The sequence below is a fragment of the Xiphophorus hellerii genome, chromosome 9 (genome assembly GCF_003331165.1).
Source record: "Xiphophorus hellerii strain 12219 chromosome 9, Xiphophorus_hellerii-4.1, whole genome shotgun sequence".
NCBI lineage: Eukaryota > Metazoa > Chordata > Actinopteri > Cyprinodontiformes > Poeciliidae > Xiphophorus > Xiphophorus hellerii.
In genome coordinates this window covers 4,550,669-4,570,725 of record NC_045680.1, presented here as the reverse complement: position 1 = coordinate 4,570,725, position 20,057 = coordinate 4,550,669, and the positions used below count along the sequence as shown (strand labels likewise).

General features: G+C 35.7%; 2 protein-coding genes across 2 annotated transcripts in view; both read left to right on the top strand.

The window, feature by feature from the left end:
* The window catches only part of myo1f (myosin IF), a 29,125-nt gene extending 23,694 nt beyond the window's left edge, over nucleotides 1-5,431 (top strand). Inside the window, exons 26-28 of the mRNA XM_032573163.1 lie at nucleotides 717-948; nucleotides 3,369-3,529; nucleotides 4,260-5,431. Of these exons, the coding sequence (XP_032429054.1) occupies nucleotides 717-948; nucleotides 3,369-3,529; nucleotides 4,260-4,336 (470 nt within the window). The 3' untranslated portion in view covers nucleotides 4,337-5,431. The remainder of the gene's footprint in view (nucleotides 1-716; nucleotides 949-3,368; nucleotides 3,530-4,259) is intronic.
* A 2,555-nt stretch (nucleotides 5,432-7,986) lies between these two features.
* acer1 (alkaline ceramidase 1) lies at nucleotides 7,987-18,215 on the top strand. The gene is made up of 7 exons (XM_032573182.1): nucleotides 7,987-8,275; nucleotides 11,340-11,452; nucleotides 11,562-11,676; nucleotides 12,117-12,255; nucleotides 13,497-13,634; nucleotides 13,727-13,864; nucleotides 14,766-18,215. Exons 1-7 carry the CDS (start codon nucleotides 8,269-8,271, stop codon nucleotides 14,941-14,943), a joined length of 828 nt encoding a protein of 275 aa, XP_032429073.1. The 5' UTR covers nucleotides 7,987-8,268; the 3' UTR covers nucleotides 14,944-18,215.
* The last annotated feature ends 1,842 nt before the right edge of the window (nucleotides 18,216-20,057 follow it).

The window sequence follows — 20,057 nt, the reverse complement described above, 5'->3', positions numbered from 1 at the left end:
AGTTAATTTTGCATTGATTATTACATAATGTGGTTTATTGATGTTTTATTACATTTTGAAGCCCGACTTTAATACATTATTACATTACAACATATTGCAGAGTCACTACATAATGTGTACATAATCACTACATAAAGGATATGTACATAATTACATATCCTCTCATGTAGTGCTGCATCTGACTGAAAGTTGAGTGGAAGGAAAAAGTGTGGTAGAATAAAAGGCACAGCAGTGCTCTAAATTTTAGAGCACTGCTTGCTTCCCTATGCTGTTTCCACCAGTATGTGCTGCAGTGTGCTGCAGCACACAGTGATGTGCTGCAGGGATTATGATATCTCTGTTTTGGATTGGAGCGTCATCAGGAGGATTTATGCAGAATGAGCCCCAGGAATGGAGAAACCTTCCAGTAGGACAGCATTTGGGTCTTAAAAATAATTGGGTGTTTTTGTCTTATGTGATAATCCAGGCAAGAATGGGGCTTACACAAGATAAGCTGAATTTGTAGAACCAATTCAATTCAGTGCATTTACAAATCGCAACAAATATCGTAAACAATTGCCTTGAATATTTGTTATTGTTGTCAGTAAGCTGCAACAAAAAAAGTCTGGAGCATTAAACTTTATATTTGAAGCTTCAGCTTCAGGACTTCTATAAGTTAAGTTCTCTAACCTTTAAGAGGAAAATATGTCTTCTAACTTTTATTTAATTTTTTCTAGCACATGCCAATGGCGGAGCCAAGTTTTCTAGAGCCCACCCCAACCAGCAAGCAGATATCACATATTCCTCCCCACACAAACAACCGCGGCTTCCCAACACACCGCTTCCCAACGCGCCGCTTCCCAACGCGCCGCTTCCCAAACTGGACACCCAACGGAGCCGCCGGGCCCCGAACCAGCACAACCAGGGGAACCTGGACTTCCTCAACGTGCCTGACCAAGGCATGTCAGGGTAAGAGTGAGAGTGGTGAGACGCAGACGAACAAAAGGTGCTTTGAGAGGATGGGTGCAGCTCTGAGTAAAGTTAGTGCAAACACGTTGCAGCGGGTTGTTAGGACTTGTCAAGGTGAGGTCTGTTTGCCTCCATGAGGCGTGACACAACAAAAAGTGCCCGTTTATAAAACTTTCTGTCTCTTACAGATGATGTACCGTCAGTACAAATAAGAAGTCTAAGGTGGAAAATGTAAAGAATGAAAAAATAGTTCTATAAATGACTGATGGACACCAAGAATAAAGTCATAATATTACGAGAATAAAGTCTTACAAGATTAAAATTATAATAATATGAGAATAAACATGATAATAACATGACAACAAAGTCAAAATAATAAAGAATAAAGTCATTATGTTACCAAATTAAAGCTACAATGTAACTAGAATAAGGTAGAATATCAGAAGAATGAAGTGGTAATTTTATGAAAATTCCTCCACAAAAACATAAATTAAAAATAAAATTAAAAATCTTGAGCATCCTATGAACTTATTCTTTTGTATCGGTTTTAAAAAGAAGGAAATACTTAATCTTTTAACACATGAGCAACAAATTATTATCAGTAAAAGGGATTTTAAAATATTGTGCCAACAGTTGAGTTGAAGAAGCACACGGACTTGACGAGCTGGTCGTGTCACTTCTCGATTTCTACTGAAACTCTTCTCTCTTTATTTTACGACTTTCTTCTGTTAACGTTGCATCATTATTCTGCTGGTATTATGACTTTATTCTGGTAATATTATGATAATATTGTCATAATTTGAAAAAAGAAATCTCTTAGTCTGGCCCTAATAATCCATCATACCAATCTAGAACAAACTGATGACAAATGTTTTAGCCCCTTTAAAGGGACACCACCAGTTTATTAGGTTTATATGTTGGTTACTTACTTTTAATTAAATTCAGTTCGATTTATTTATTTAGTATTAGATCACAATGCAAAACGGTCCAGTGATATAAATCTGCAGAATTAAATCAGAATCAAATTTATTTTAAGTCAGACTAATATCCAAATGTCCAAATCATTTAATTATAAATAGCTCGTGCTAAAAAGTTCACCGTCTAAACAAGGAAGCACTTACTTTGAGAATGAAAAAAGAGGAAGCTACACCAGTTGTGGCCGGGGGACTTTCTTTGAGAAAAAACATAACGGGGAGTAAACAAAATCAAGTAAACACATTTAGCTCCATTAAATGCTACAACCTGTGAGAAGACTCAACAAAGAAGCATTAGACCAGGAATACTTTCTATGGGATAGAAAACTAGAACAGTACACATAATTAATAAGTAATGGCTTTTTTAAAAGCTAACCTGACCAAGGAGTATGGACCTTACCAAAGGGGCTACAACGTGCGTGGCCGTCTCACAAACACACTTAGCTTCCCGTTAGCTAAGTACAGCATAATGGCAGAACTGATACAACTTCTACACCTTGAAGCCTGTCTGCTACACAGTCTTACGTTAGCTAAACCGATCAATATCCAATGTGTCTGTATCTGACATACACTAAAGATTTTATTTGAGCAGAAAAGGCTTTGAACTAAACTGTTACTCGTGTTAGCCACGCTAGCACCAAGTACAGCTAGTCAATCAACCATCACTGTGTTCAGGGAAGCGCTGATTAATAATCGAGAAATAAATATCAAGCCTGGAAACTTGATATCGTAGCGGACTGAATGTTGTGTTTTTAACGTAATCTTTGCTCATCTTGTGGGGCGCAGGCAGTTGCCACGGTAACAGGTGTGCTTAAACTACAAAGAGAGAGAGAGTAAAAAGGTACGAGTGGTTTTGAGTTGATCACCTGTTCGGGTTATTTTACCTTTGCTGTGGCGCATTACTATGTAATGTTTACATAGAAACAACGCGCTGCGAGGCTTTGTTTGTGAGACTTGCGGTCATATGGGTCTGTTGTGGGCGGAGCTTGGTAAGGTCCATAGTTACTTTCTATGTCATCATTGACTCCATCTTGGATAAACAGCAGAGACGGGTAGAGCAGCAAAAAATTCTGCTACTTCAAAATATTACTCAAATTCAAGTAAAAAGTATGATGTAGTAAAACTACAGCTAGAAGAATTTTTTATTTTTTAAGTTGCTATAGTAAATCTAATTGGTTACTACTCACTTGTGGCCAGAAATACTTTTTACTTTCTACAAACTCCTTTTCACCATCACTCTGTAGAATTTGACATTTAATTTCCCTATGGGATCAATAAAGTATTTTTTAATTTGAATTCAAACCAACATCATCATAAATACACAATTTTGTACTTTTTCTATGCCTAGCTTTATTTAGCTCATTATATCTTTTGTTTGCTTGCCATTGTTTTTCTTTGTGTGCATTATTTACACCCCTTTACTTGTTTGTTCTTGTTTTGTGATAGGAAGCAGAGGAAAAGGAGCATCAGCCATCGACCGCCTCCTGCCCCGAAGCCTCAGCCGCGACCTCAGGGTCCGCGCTGCCGGGCCTTGTATCAGTACATCGGACAGGACACGGACGAGATCAGCTTTGAGGCTAACGACGTGTTCGACCTCGTCAAAGAGGGTATGTGGCCAATCAGATTAAAGTAATGCAGTTTGAATCCCTGAGTGAAGATTCCCCTTACACTTTTTTCAAATTAAACAAAACTTTTGTGATACGTTTGTGCAGCACCAGTTTTTGTTTGTGCCGCTATCATTTTAAAAATATTAGCAAATGTCTCCAGATGTCAGCAATGGTCAACAAGGCTAACACACATTTACAAAATCAAACAAAATGTGGAGCTGCAGCAAAAAAAAATGGTTTGTGCTGCGGTTATAATTTTAAGATTTATTTTTTTAATGTTTCCAGAGGTCAACCTGTTCTTCTCCTCCCACTTTAACAAAATCCAACAAAATTGATATAAATTAATTATGCTACGTTTATACTGGTTTGTGCCGCTAAAATATCTCTAGCATAGTTGAAAGACACCAAATTTGCTTTATTTTGTAAATGTCTACTGGCTGGTTGACCTTCGATGACCTCTGGGAGCACTTATTAATATCTTTAAAATGGCAGCAGCACAAACGTAGCATAGCTGATTGACACCAAATATGCTTGATTTTGTAAATGTGGGCTGGCTGGTTGATCTTTGATGACCTCTGGGAACACAGCGGCATAAACAAAATTGTTGCAGCACAAAGAGCACAATCTTTGACACCGATTTAGTATAATTTGAAGAAAAATTGAGGGCCAACTTCACTCAGGTAGCTTGAATTCTTGAACATTGACGGTGTTTTTTGTTTTTCCCCTGCAGATCCGTCAGGGTGGTGGACCGGCAGGATTCAAGGAAGGGAAGGTCTCTTCCCCGGTAACTATGTGGAGAAGATTTGATGAGGACTTTTCATGGACATTCTTGTGTTTAACAAGAACAAGGCGTGTTTTGTCCATAGCAGCAGACCCTGTTTGCTTACAAAAAAAAAGCCTGCAAGTTATTCAAAGTTACATGGAGGATCTAGTGTAAGGGTGACATTTTGCTGACATTTGAGCCCTGGCTAATTACCTGTGGCAGCATAAGGTATGAAGACATGACAGGAGGCGTCATCATGATTGTTAAAACAGGACAATGAGCTGCTCCGGTTTCATCTCCTTTAAGTCAATCGATCCCGCTCTGAATGGCCTAGCAACAGGATCTTTGACTTTATCTTCCAGAATAACTCCGGGCTTCAGCTGAAAATGAACTGAACAAAAAGAAATCTGTGTTTACCTCCACGCTGTAAACAAGCTTTACAACAAAAACAGAAACTGGACTGATACTTTGGCGCTCAAGTAACGAACTTGCTTCAGATCAAATCAAATCTTTTTAGAGGAAAATTTTAGTTTATATTGTTTTTTTAAGTCAGGATTATTGGTATTTTGTCATCAAGGAATATATTTTCATACATCTTAAAGCAAACTATTTGCATGGGTGTGTATTGCATTGACAGTAAGTTATAAGAGATTTTGCAGCAACAAATCAGAACAAAATTCATTTACGGATATACCGTAATTTTCGGACTATTGCGAATGTCTGAACATTGAAATATGGACCGTAAATGGTTTTTCCAACAGTGCCTGTAACACCGATGCTTAAAAAAGAAAGGAAAAGTAATTTATCACTATGTTCTTCTTCCTCCAGTGCATTAAAACCACTAAAGTCGTCTTCTTTATTGAAAGAAGTCGGTATTGAAAAGCCTCACACACACTTCCTCAGTCTCTTTTCCATTGTCACTTTCATCTTGAGAAAAATTTGTTTTGTTCTCTTCATCACACAGCAGTCCAGCATTTCTATGGTAAAAAGAATTTATATTAGCCGCATCGCAGTGTTTTACATTTGTGAAGAAATGTAGCAGCTCATAGTCCAGAAATTACAGTATTTGTACAATAACACATTTCTTTGTTTTATGTTTGATTATTTTTTAAATATTAAAGTCAAGTATTTTTAAAGTATCTTGTCTTTTGATTCCTTTATGTGGAAGTGACAAATATGGTTGTAGTAAAAGTGAAATCAAATAAAAGACTCCAAATAGTTAAAAATATATTTAACAGAGCAACTGTGACAGTTAATCTCACATACCAATCATATTTTTGGAAGCAGAACACTTTTATTTCAACATTTGGTGTTTTTCTTGATATCAGTTATATTTCCAAGGAGGATTTTCTTTGCTAATCCTTTTTGACAGACTATAATATCAAACAATACAACACTTTTCACACTTCACTTAAAGTCTTTCAAGAATGTACCCTATAGGTAGAATTTAGTGCTAGAGAGTTTTGTTAGTCACTTGAAAACAGGTTTGTTCACTTAAGCTAACGTTAGCCTTTAACCTGCTAAGCAGTTAACTTAAACTACTGCTAAGCTATATATTAAACAGTCTTAAGTCTTGAGTAAGAATTTGATCACATTTCATTTGCTTGACAACCAGATCCAGAGTTTTTAAGGTTTTTGTTGGCTGCAACGTGACACAGTTAGCCTAGCATGCAACACAAAAGAAACTGGGTTCAAATAATAACTGCAGATTTTGGGGGATTTGAATGTTGCCATCTAGCTCTCAATTATACAATGATGAAAAAAATATATATAGGCATTATACTATTAGTCACACTAGAAAACAGGTTGTTATTGAGATAGCTTTTTCTCAGGTACTTAGCACAAGTTAGCGCTAATAATACTGATCAACATTCACACTGTCAGAACTCTACTTAACCTTGTATTAATTATATTCTAATTCATTTGTCAGTGAATGAAAATGTTAGTGCTGCTGTGGGTTGTAACTGCTCTGAGCCAGCTCGAATCACAATAATTAAATGAATGTGTAAAGTTTTCTGAAACATAACACAATCCAGAGCTAACTCTGTTAGCAGAATAACCCACAGTGGGTTATTCTTTACCCAGCAGTTTTAAGGATGTTCTGTACCTTAATTCACACATTCAAAACATTGTAATCGTTTCTAATATATATATATATATATTAGTAACAAAGTGCCTTTTTTTTTTTACAGTTAATTGACTATTATTCCGTCTAAATTCTACATTTTATGTAGGGACTCGTGATTCTAAACAAGCAGCAAGCAGAAAAAATTACATATTCAATGTTTTTTACAACAACTTAGTGTTGGTTTTACTGATTTACCTTTTGAAGAATCTTGAAATAAAAAGAGTTACAACATTTAATTCCCCTTTGGGATCAATAAGATATTTCTGAATTGAATTAAAACAGAAGAAATATCTGTACCAAAGTTAAGAAGACAATTTAGTTCTTAAAGGCTCAAAGCTCAGCAGTCGGCTATAATTGGATTGATCAAATCCTCCTGAATTTAGTTACATCCTCTTGTTTCTTTAGCTGCTCAATATGTTCATGTATGTGGCACGCTAACACTCACTGCTGAGGATCGTTAAATCTACTAACACTTTATCTCGCAATGATTCTGAAGTAAAACTAGGTTTTTCCAACCAAATTTAAGGTTTCTTTTCCAGCAGCCAGGCTTCCCGATAATCTTTTTTGTTGTTTTTTAAAATTATATTTATTATTATTATTATCCATCCAGCCCTGTTCATGACGGCGCATTGTTGAGTTTGGTGAGTTGAAAAAGAATCCCAAAATAATTCAGCAGAACTGAGTATGTTCTTTACAAAAAAATAAATAAATACAAATACACAAATAAAATATAAATGAAATGTGATTATTTTTATAGCTTGCTATTTCTCTAATTCTAGCAAATATTTACGCTGTTATGAAGCAATTAGTACATGATACAAAATTATTTGTTTGAGTTAAACAGAAGCAGATTGGCTCAAAATTGTAACATATTTTTATTAAGAGCTCTTAAAAAGTTATTGTATTATTACTAAAATATTGCCGTATGTATGGAGAGCCATTTCAGCCAAAATTAAATAAATAATAGGGGAAATTATTTAATTGTGGCTGAAATGGCTCTCCATAGAAATAAATCCGAAAATAAATAAATGAATAAATATAAATGGGTATAAAGATGAAATTACTCATTGATTTATTTATTTTACTCATTTATTTATGTAATTTTGGCTGAGCTGGCTCTCCATAGATGTCTGCCTCGCAATGTTACTTTAAATATTAAGCTATAAACTGGATAACAGTGAGGGGTTTTGTGACAGATTGCAAATTCAAATTTTGTTTCTTCTCCATTATTTATTGCGTAATGGGTAATTTTACACCTGCTGGTAAAATATTATTTAAATTGCTTTATAAAAATCACCAACACCTTGTATGTGTGCAAACAATCAGGGGCAGAAAAACATCTGAGGATGTTCAGAAACCCTGAAGACTAAACGTGCAAAAACAACGATATAGGATGAGACATGCGCTTTTAAAAACAAATGGCATTTCCAGCTTTTCAGGAACCAACACACAGTTATAAAGAAATTCCTCCAGCATTAGATCTGAACCACCCACAAGCTGCATTTACAGCCTTTTCTGAGATGGCTCGACCGGTCGAGTTTGTTTTTGAAGGTAAGACCGGGGATTACTCATGCTGGCAGCAGACGGGCTGGGCCGGCTCCAGCCGTGCGCTCCTCGATCTAATCTCCGCTTTACGGTTAAGGAAAAGCGAGAAAAACGAGTTTCGGATGCATCTGTTTAAAAAAAAAAAAAAAAAGTATTATCTGAAAACATGTAACTCTAACGACGTGAAGCATGATGAACGGATAACCTCACTTCGTCACAGAGCGGCAGGGTTTCGGTCCTCCCCCCAGGTCAATCCACCTGTTGCACCACCTGGAGCGGAGCAGCGCACAGAGGAGCGCAACCATGGGAGGTAGGAAGTCCGAATCTGATCAATTATTACTGATATTGGTTTGGATTTTAAAGTATGTAACGTTTTCAGCTAGGCTGGTTGAATGAACTGTAACATTTATGAATGGAAATGACTTGAATATTCGCATTGTTGACTGACTGAGCGGATGAACAATAGTGACAATCAACACCGTTTGTTTTAACCTGTAACGTTCGCATTGTATGTATGCAATAACTGGTGATTTAGTGCATATGTTATACAAACTTTATTTTATTATCTCAAGTAAGACACCACAAATAGACTGTTTTCGAACCTTTATTTCTGTTAATTATTGTGATTTTCTACCTACATCTAATGAAAATATTAGAATATTACATTATACAAAAAAAAGAACAAAAAAACAAACAAACAAGTTTTAATACACAAACTGTGGGATTAGTGAAAAAGTGGGATTAGTGAAAATTATGTTTAATACCTGCTTAAAGTTGATTGGATTTAAAACTACAACCTTTATGAAAATGACCTGAACATTCACATTGTTTGCAGACTGACTGAGCAGGACAGGACAACAATACGACAGTCCAACAACACATAAGCCTTTATAAATATTGTGTATAAATATAAATATATAAATATAATATAAATATTGTTTATAAATATTTGTGTAACAACAAATATTGTTACACAAATAAGAGGGTTTCAGGTTAACTTTATCTATTCGTTGTCAATCCAATAAATGTTCAACCCGAATTTAAACACCACTTCAGGCAGACAAACCACTACAATGTTCACTGCAAACTTAAGATGCGCTCGACTCACTGTAAAATGATCACATGCAATCCAAACTCAAGATCACACCAAACAGAATCGGGTCTCAGATTTTTAAGAATAACAGCGACATGGAATGAAAGTATTCAGGAAGTGACCCAAAGACAGGAGGACAAAACAAACAAAATAAATGGAAGGTTGTTAGCCCACCCTCACAAACACTAAGAGGAGACAAACAATCCAACACTGGGCCCCCCCGCCTACATGTGCAATGGGAGATAGGAAGTGCAATGTAACAGTTACATTGCACATGTGCAATGTAACAGGTGACGCCTAGTGGTGCCACCTGTTACATTGCACATGTGCGATTGATTTGCAAAGTGGATCCAGAGTGGAGTGGGTCTCCTCTGCTCTGACTGCAGGCGGTTTGAGTTGCTGAATATGGTGACAAAGTTGGGAACCGTTCTCACCACAGCTTTCTTTCATTCATCCCCACCCTTGGCCACGCTCCTTGGTGCCATGTATATCTCGCACGGGTAAACAAAACACTTAATGTTTACATAATAGCTGTGTAAGGCTGTCTATGTTAGCTAAAAAAAACAATTTTTGAGCTAACATAGAGCTAAACGATTTATTAACTTACCTTCGAAGTTCTTTATGAAGTTTTACACATACAGCTTAAATCATTTGTCATTGTTGGAGCTTTTAAGAATGTCTGAATAATTACATAAACATAATTAATAATCCTGCAGCGAGTAAGGAGCCATTGCTAACATACTGCGCACCGGAAGTGGTTAAAGAATACGGAAGTGCTAAAACAGAAGCCCGTGGCACATTGGAAATTTGGTTAAAAAATTTTTGTGGGCGGGGTTATGTTGTCACAGGGAGGTTGGTTACACTTTAACTTTGAAAAAACATAACATCGGGCATAAATCCGACCTGGAATTGTTTGTTTAATAAGGCAGGTGCCTTCACCTGTCATTCAGAAAAAGGAGGGCAAAAGGAGAAAGAGAAAAAACAAAATGTTGACAGTTTATTCAGAGACTGACAAACAGGAAGGACTGGACTGAATGACAAATTGTAAACAAAAAAAACAAATTACTGAACTGCTTGACAAGAAGATGTAGTATATCTATGTGTCTAATGATACACAGGGAGTGTATTCAGTGGGTTAAAGATTAATTGCATTGCTGAGTTATCAGCTCGTTTAAAACGTGTGATTGGCAAAAGTTCATATTTTACATTTTGACCATATATACTTGCTGGGTTAGATTCCAGCAAACTTGATTCAAATGATTGCATTTCCTCCTCTGCTGCAACAACAGTCAAGAGTGTTGCACCAGGGAAATACCTAAACATGCAGGACAACCACAGCTTTATATTGTGTTCGTTTAGAGCATTACTTTATCTATTCAACCCTTGAAGGAAAAGACAGGTCCGAAAATTGAATGTGGATGCAGTGGAAATCTGCAAAACCCTTAGACTCAGGATGTCTGGAAAACAGACTGAAAATTAGGAGACAGTTGGGGGGATTTCAACATTTCTGCACTTTTAAATTTCTTCTAAAGACTGATGTCTGCAGAATGAGCCTGTATGGAACACCCTGCCTGACAATAATCAAACCCAAGCCCTAAAAATCTCGGTCTCAGTCTGTTTGAAGCAAACTCGAATGCATATGTGAATGCCAAGCGGACCATAAACTGCTCCAATAGCAGGAAGTGGACTATTGCGCTGGGCATTCTAGGTAAATACAACCAAAACAAGTGGTCAGTTGCCAAAGACAAAATCTGATGCTACTCCATTTTTGTTTACATTTTGTGCAGAAGGAAGTTGTTCTCATGGGTTTTTTAGATGTTTTTTTTTTTGTCATTTCCTTCAGTAGTTCCTGATGCAGCGCCACCACAGGCAAGGAGGTGAACAGGTTTTTCAGAGTCTTGTTCATTTGACACAGTGCGGTGTGAAAGCACACCAGAGGAAATGGCACCGATGTTGCAATTTTGGTCTCCAATAGAAGCTGATAGTCTAGCAGACTATCAGGTGGAAACAGCCTAAATCTAGATCTGCTTTGTTTGTAAATGTGTTATCTGAGCAAAGTAATAAAAAAAACCTCACAGCTTTTACAACAAAAAGAAGTCAAATTCTTGCACATAAAGTCAACACACAGAGAGAATGGAAACTGATTTTCATAAACCACATATTTAAATGTTCAGTTGGGATGGAGATGGCATGCACAGCTTTATTTGAATACATACAGGTACAGGTGTGCTCCACCTGATGTTTATTTTTCTGATGTTTTTCTTCTCACTGCTTCTTCTAGGTGTCTATTCCAGTGAAAAGATGGCCGACGTTTTTGCCTATGAGAGCTCAGAACTTGACTGGTGTGAAGACAACTACAGATACTCTGAACATGTCGTGGAGTATTTCAACACGGTAAGCTCCTCAGACAGCGCATCATGCAAGAATGACCCGTTTCTATAGTTTGATTATGTTTAAAGTCATTTTGCACCTTTTCACTTGCTGATTTGTTGTTTTTCTGCAGGTCAGCAGCTTTTTCTTCTTCATTGTTGCTCCTATAATGCTCTATCTGCTGCATCCCTATGCCAAGGAGAGGAGCCTGGCGATCCACATGGTCTGGATCATGATGATTTTTGTAGGCAAGTCCAATTTATTTCAATTGATTGTACTGGACCATCGAATTACTAGTTTTTGTATTAGTAAAATAAAAATAAAATCAGCAAAAACGTATTGAATACAGCTAACATTGGGCTAAACCATTGTAATATTTTTCTGATCTTCCCAAAGTATATCTAGATTTTTTAAAGAAACAGGCCCACAGCATTACATCTCCTCCACCATACTTAACCATTGTTTTATGCCAAACACACTTGGAGTTTTTGTTGCTGCTCTATTTCACCAAAGCCCACGGTTTAGTTAAATTAATTGCAGCATTTTGAAATATCTGCTTTTTTTACATTTGTGATAGTAGAACAGAGATTACTCATTTTTTACTCACATCCTCAGTTTTAATATGTTCATCTTATGTGTTTGTGAAAAGCAGGAATATATTCCAGTAACAGGGTTTGTTTTTCTGTAGGACTTTTCTCTGCATACTTCCACATGACTCTTAGCTTCGTCGGCCAGATGCTGGATGAGCTCTCCATCTTGTGGGTGTTGGCTGTAGGATATGCCACTTGGTTCCCTCGTAAACTGTTTCCCTCTTTTATCAAAGACAGGTAAGTTTACTTTTATACCACTGAACCAGATGACAAATCACTGCCCTACCCTACGACAAGTTAGCACAAGGTCTGCTAGCATTTTTATTGTCATCTAAACCTACACACTCCTCAATAGGCCTTTAAAGAAGAAACAAAAATCTGTTTATGTACGTTGTGAAAACCTGTCTTGTCTGAAGAGGCAGCCACACAGCAAGATTCATTATTCTAGACTGGGATGTCCATTGTGTGGCTCTTGGAATAATTTGGCAGAGTTCCAATACATTTGGTCAGCTGGTTTTACCCCTGTTCATTCCAGCATAACACTTGCTGGAAAAGTCAAGTGTTTTGTTGTTGACTTACCATCCAGAAGCAAGTTGCTGCATTCTTGTTTGTTGTGCAAGAGGCTCTATTTCTTCTGCTTTTGGGTCTGATTTAGGGTCAAAGATACACAGATGTATAATTGTGTATCTATTTGCAGCCATTTTCATGTGCTAGGGCCCATGGCCAGTTAAGTTAGGGGCCATGGCCAGCAGCAGCTTATTTGGATTTAAAGTGACAAGAAACCTCAACAAAGCTCAAAATAGGCAGAACTGAGGGAACTAAAACAACATTTTTATTGAAAGTCAGACTTTGGTGCAGCCATTCGTTAATGTCTGCAGTTATTCATTAATGTCTGCAGGGAATAGACCAAAAACATTTTCTCAACCAATGAAATAAAAACTATTTGACTCAAAAGTTGGGAAACTGTACACCACATTTTTATTCAAGCAAATAATATAATGAAAACTACAGTATTTACACTAACAGACAAAACAAATATGTTTACTTAGGTTTGTGTTTTTATTTTTGATAATTGTTAAGTAAATAATAGAAGTGCTGCCATATCTTTGGAAAGAAAGAAAGTGCCAGTGTGTTTATTTGTTAGTTTAGTGGCAGACTTCAATTGGTCATTTATGAACATGATTAGTTGTACATGATTTGGAGTTTTGTATTATACAATAATAACAATTGAAAATTAAAATGTTATATTTTCAGAAATATTTGTGGTGTTTTTGTGCAAGTAACCCTCCAATGATGTGATATTATAACAGTGACCCCCAGTTCATTTGAGTTTGAGGCTTCTGCGTTACACTGATCACTGTTCTCTCATGTCAAACCCTTGTTTTCCTTCATGCATTTGTTTTTTCAGTTGAGCATTATGTAAATAGATTATTCCTAAATGTTTCCTGAAACTTTCTCCACTGACTTCCCAACCGCAGGTCCACATTTTCGCGGCTCGTCCTTTTGATCACTGTCATTACTTCTGTGTCATCGTTTGTCAAACCTACAGCCAACGCCTACGCCTTAAACTGCTTTGGCCTCCACCTTCTGTACACCTTGGCTGTGGAGATGAGACGGTAAATGAAAATAAGGTTTTTCAATCTTGTGAAACTTCAAAACATGCAGCTTTTTGCTTTCAGTGTGACTACAGATCTTTTCTTAACCTCAGCTGCACTGACCGGAAGGCTCTACGTCTGGCCAAACTGTCGGTGGCTCTGTGGGTCCTCGCCATCTCCTGCTGGATTAGCGATCGTTTGTGCTGCAGTTTCTGGCAGCGGTTAAACTTCTGCTACCTTCATGGGATCTGGTAAGACCTCTGGTCACTTCCTGAATATATCAGATATCAGTTTCTGTTTTACTCACAGAAAACAGGACTGTGAGTAAAACACACTGTGCTTTTCTGTAACATTTCAAGTTAAGCTTAAAGTCAGACAAAGATAACCTTACGGAGACTGAAAGCAGTTTAGAAATTATTTTATTTACCAATGCAAAAAAACAATTCTCTTTTTTATTAACCCTTTGATACATTAAGTTAGATCCTTTAAGTCCTGATTTCTTTCCAGCATTTTTGAGTTTCTTAAAGCACAAAAAAGGAGGGAAAAATTTTGTAAAAAAAAAAAGAAATTAGGATTTTTTTTTTCCTAGTTGTAATTTTCTCCAAATACAAAGTTGTCATTTGGAGAAAATAGTAGTATTAGTCTTTACTTGATGTCACAATATTCTTTTTTACCTGCAAGAGTTTTTTACAGTAGAAAGAGGGGCTGTTTTTCTGACTGCCATATTGGACTTAACAAAAATTTTCTTGCACTTGCAATTGATGGCCAGTAGTTGGCAATGTATGAAGCACTAGTGTCCACTTCAGAGGTCTGTGTGCATTTATAACATAAAAATCCACAAGAAACACAAGAAAATTGCTTCTAGACAAGCTGTCTGCTGCAGTAACTGCTATGCATGAAAGGGTTAAAGCAATATATTTGTTATCATTATGTCATGACAGTATAATGTGAGAAAGATAATCTGTGAAAAGATTGAGTTCCCCAAATCTTCCCAGTTCTATTATTTCTGTCTGAAGAAATGTACCGCTCCTTTTCAAAAACAGTCAATCAACCTTGGGTATGCACCGCTCAATGTGCTAATGGCAGATAAACCATTTACAGTTACAGAAAGCAGGATATCATTGTGCATATTCTGTTTTATCTGTCTTTCAGGCACATTCTCATTGTGATGGCAGTAGCCTACGGCAGCACGCTGATAGCTTATCTGGATGCCAGCAGTGAAATACCTTATTCGCTGCCTGGACTGGAGTACTGGCCCTGTGATAAATGGGCCGTTGGATTCCCCCACATTGTTCTCTCCAGCTCTCCAAAGACCCAAAAACGGTGCTGACAAATCATTACCCCTGGCATTTCATTTGTTGTCAAATGTTTGCTAAACAACTGAATTACCTTGCATCTGAATCCTACTGATAAATGTCACCGCTTAGACTGAAGTTAGCATTTAAATGCATATCTGAGGATAATGAGTTTAGTCGTTGACAAAACATTCGTCTCAGCATTTCCTCTAAAGGGGTTTTTGTGTAAGCACCAAAAAGAACATTTGAAGCACTTTACAGTATAAAAAAATTTGCACCAAAGTGCTGCATAGCAAAAACTTAACTAAGCTATTATTGCAAGTAGCAGTTATCCTTGCAACAATGTTTAATTTGACACACGACTTGTAAAGAACAATACAGTAGAGACTGATGCTATTCTTTGTTATGTAAACATATATAAAATGCTAGTAAAGTGAGTTAATATAAAATATTTTTACATTTGGAGATGCTTGAATGTGAGTCTTTAAAGTCAGAGTTAGCCTAGCTAACTTCTAGCATAACTTAGTGGTGAGTTATTCTTCCAAATCCCAACCTAGATTGTTTAGATTCAGATTCAAATTTATTAGTGTCCCAAATGGGCAATTGATGTTACAGCAAGTATAAAAACTAAAAGACAAATGATCAAAGATAAAAAAAAAAAAATAAAAAAACATACCGAAAGGACATGAAATGCAAATCAATACATAATGTGAAGAATACAGCTGTGTATTTCATCATTGACTGACAGTTGCTACAAACACTAAATCAGGTGCAAGTCCCCCTACCTTGTCGTGCATTAAAAAGAGATATTGCTGTAGGAACAAATGAGTGCTTGTATCTGAGCCTGATGCCAGAAGACAGAAACTGGAACTCATCATGTAAAGGATGAGAAGTATCAGCAATAATGGCTTTAGTTTTCCTAACGATTTGTTTTTTACACACTTCTGTAAGTGAGCATTGTTCAACTCCTAAGGTCTTATTGCTAGTATGTTTTACTCTGCTAAGGGCATTTTTTGACCTAATGCTAAGATTTCCAAACCAACAGAGGAGGGAAAAGGTCAACACAGATTCAATATATGATCTATAAAATAGGATCATCAATGACTTATCAACTTGGAACTTTGCGAGCCTCCTTAGACAAAATAACCTTTGCTGGCCCTTTTTTTGCAGGTTTTCTGAATGGCAGGTAAATTGTAACTTTTTATCCAAAATAGTCCCAAGATATTTGTAGTTCTCCTGTCCTGCACATTTAATGAAAGAAAAGTTTTATCACCCCAGTCAACAAAATCATCAACCACAGGGCCATGGGCATGTTCATCATCATGTAGAAGGCTAACTATCACCGAATCATCTGCAAATTTTAATATTATCCTATTATCATGCCGGCTGCGACAGTCGTCCGTGTACAAAATGTAAAGAAGAGGGGAAAGGACGCAGCCTTGAGGGGACCCGGTAGACAGGGACATGTCTCTAGACATGCATTAGAAAGCTGTTCATTGCAGATAAAAACAATGACTGCTAGTGTGTTTAAATTATTCCTTTAATAACATTAAAAGTAGCAAGAAAAAAAGTCTGATAGCTGCCCTGAAGCAGACAGGAGGCTAGCGAAGCGCAGCCAACACTGCTGCTATGTTTACATTTTCTTATTCCCAGTGAAAAATTAGCAGCAGCTTTGTTTACCAGCTTGTGATGATGAAGAAGTGATTAATTTTTTATTTCAGTTTGTCCAGCTGTCCTTGCAGGATTTTGCATCCTTCAGTCCAGACCATAGTCTGCAAAGAGGTTACAAAATATCAGTAGGATCCACTTGCAAAGAGGGATAAATATGGCAGACAAACCCCAGCTCAATACGCTGCAAAGATAGTCATCAATAATTGGCAAAAGAAAAAAAAATCCAACCAAAGTGTCCTTTTAAAAAATTAAAATCTGAAATAAGAATAATCATTGTTTAATCATTTTGTTAAGTTTAATTTTTTTAAATGTGAACCAAGCACTTCTGACAGACTGCAGAGACAAAAAGTCAAGAGGAACCGGCACACACTGTCACTTGTGCGCTGAAATTATGTTTTGTTCTTTTGTGACGTTTGAGGGCGTTCCATTGCAAATATTATATTTTATTTTCATTTATCACATTTTAATTTTGGATGAGATATTTGTCATCAACCGTAATACTGCCATTGCCATTCTTTACCAATTTATTTTAAGCTTCTGATTTACATAAGAAACAAACAACAAAACTGAAAACTGCTTTGATTTCATTTGTTCTCTGGAAGTTTTATCCAAATCTCATTTATTTATTGTGAATTTATTTTATTAATTTTATTTTTCTATACACCTCAGGCAAACAGCTGAGGTGTATAGAAAAATAATAACAAATCATTTTTGTTATTGTTTTTCTCATTATAAAGCTTTTTTTTATATAGTATTATTGTTTTAATAAAGACTTTATGTCTTTGACTCTTTTCTTATTGGGAACTTAAGGAGAATTTAACAGCAATAATCAACCTTCATATAATAATTTTTATTTCTTACAAATATTGAGAAATCTTGATTTGCTTCCATTTATAAAGAATAACATTTTACCCTCTGATGTAATTTGCATTTTTATATTAACCCTGGTTGTATATTGTGAAAAAGTTAAACTTTTGTTTTAACTTTTTATCAATTACTATCTATATATATCAGACTTAAAATCTAATATTTAATATTATGACTGACATAAATTGTCCTTTCATTTATTTTATTTTATTTTATTTACCTTTTTCTGTGTTCTGGTACCTGAATGTGTGAACTGCTTAATTTCATTTCATTGTTGTATGTTTATTTGACACTAATTTTAAAATATAAAGCTCTAAAATAAATCAAAGAACTGTGTATGACATTTATAGACATAAATAAATGACTGCTGACTGTGAAAGGGAGCTTATATTGGAGCTGTCCTCATGTTGATGTTTGAAAATGAAAATTATATTCTGTTTTCTAAAAATGTTGATGTGGTTTTATGAAAATTAATTTTGTGAAAAAACCTGTAAGTTAGATTTTTTTAATGGGTTTTTATTGTAATGCTGTTTTCTTTTGGGGGTTTTTTTGTATTTATGTTAGATATCGACTTATTCTTTGATAAGCATTTCGCTTTCCTTCAGGTTCAGTGTTTGTTTGCTGATTTTCTGAAGTGATTCGCTACAGAAACGTGTTTCGATGTTAATGATACCTCAGCGTGCAGCAGGTTTACAGCAATAACAACCAGAATGAGCTGTTAAAGTGAGCTGAGTCGTCTCATTTTAAATAAACTGTTTTCAGAAACACATCATATGTTTATTTGGTCTTCACCTTTTAGAAAATAGAGCAGCAAATTTTAAAAACCTTTATTTGTTAGATTTTGTGATATTTAGAGAACATTCAGGGATACTTTGCTACTTTGCTTCTTTCATGTGATCGTTATAAATACAACAACGGATCCTTTCCACACAGACTCTTGTTAAACAGGTAGAGGGTCAAACTAACTATAAAGATGTTGAAAAGTGCAAATAAAATGTTTACATAGACTAAAAATGGCATAGATGCTATTCATATTGTTGGTTTAACTGTTTGAGTTGTTATTTTTTCAGGGTGAAGTGATTATGCAACAAGCAGCTTTACTAACTTTTGTTGGGTGCCCAACTTCAACCTTATTGTGGATTTTCTCTAATCCAAACAGGTTTATTTATAAATTAATCTTTGGTTAATTCTCCCTTAAAAAATCCAACAACTAGTTCCTGACTTTATGTTGACTGATTTTATGGCCTGATGGGACCAAGATTGTCCTGAAATTTTGAGGAAAGTTTCCTGTTTTTCACCACTAGAGGGCAGCAAGAGAATGCTAGACTCAGGTCTGGCGTTCTGCTGCTACAAGAAGAATCTGTTCACTTCTGCCGCCCTGGGAGCGTTATCCTGGGTAAATGAACGTTCAGTTTAGGAAACGGAGCACATGCACTGAAGTCGATCCGAAGGTTTTATTAAAGTGCGATTGTCTTTTTTTTTTTATATAATGAAAATAAAATCTACACACACAAAAAAAATAAAATAAAAATTCAAATTTCCCGCCATATATTTTGTCTAATTACAACAAAAAGGACTCAAGCGTTTTTATCGGTTAAATAAAATCTGTATTTAAGGTCATTAATTAAAAACTTAACCATAAGTTGTCAGAATAATAACTCTATGGGCAAATTTAGACATTGTATTTGTGTTGATTCATTCACTCCTGGGAATACATTATTACAATACAAGAATGTTTGATTTCTTGTTTTATAAATATGGTTCTATATATTTTAGATTTTTATTATGTAAATTCATCATTTTTAAAGCCTTAGAGTATTCAAAGGAGGTTGTGGAAGATATTGTTGACACTCAAACACCCAATCCTTGATGGCAATCCATACAATGATTGATAGATTTAGCAGGAAATTCAGAAGAAAATCATTCGCAAATCCATTTATTTCAGTAATTCCTTTCAAAATGTGAAACTCAATTATTTATCTATGTTCATCAATCAATCAATCAATCAATCAATCAAATTTTATTTGTATTGCACATTTCAGCAGCAAGGCATTTCAAAGTGCTTTACATCATTACAAACACAGAAACACAATGCAACATAGAATCAACAATCAAAACACGACATTAAGTCAAGTTTCATCAATAAATTTGTAATTGATTACATTTCAAATACAATTCTAAACAGGTGGGTTATATCTATGATATACAGTATAACCAGTAAAAATATATATGTTTGGGATGGACGGATGGTTGTTGATTCTTGCAGCACAGATTCAGCTGCAGTCCACTGCTGGTGAATTTTCCTTCAATTTCTCCTCTATGATGGCTGCCTTTATACGTGTTTTTCTGCCGTACTTTTTCCTTCCACTCAACTTTAAATTAACACATTTGATGCTGCATTCCAAGGACAATCACCCGCTTTCACAATAATGTTTTTTTTTGTTTGTTTGTTTGTTTTTTGCTTCCTTATGAATGGTGTCACTGACTGCTGCTGGAACAACTGATATGTCAGTAGTTTTACCCATGATTGTGTAAGATATAACTCGAACATAACATTCAGTTGAAAAAAATAATTTTTAATCAAAAAATCTTTTCTGAGAAATTTGATTTT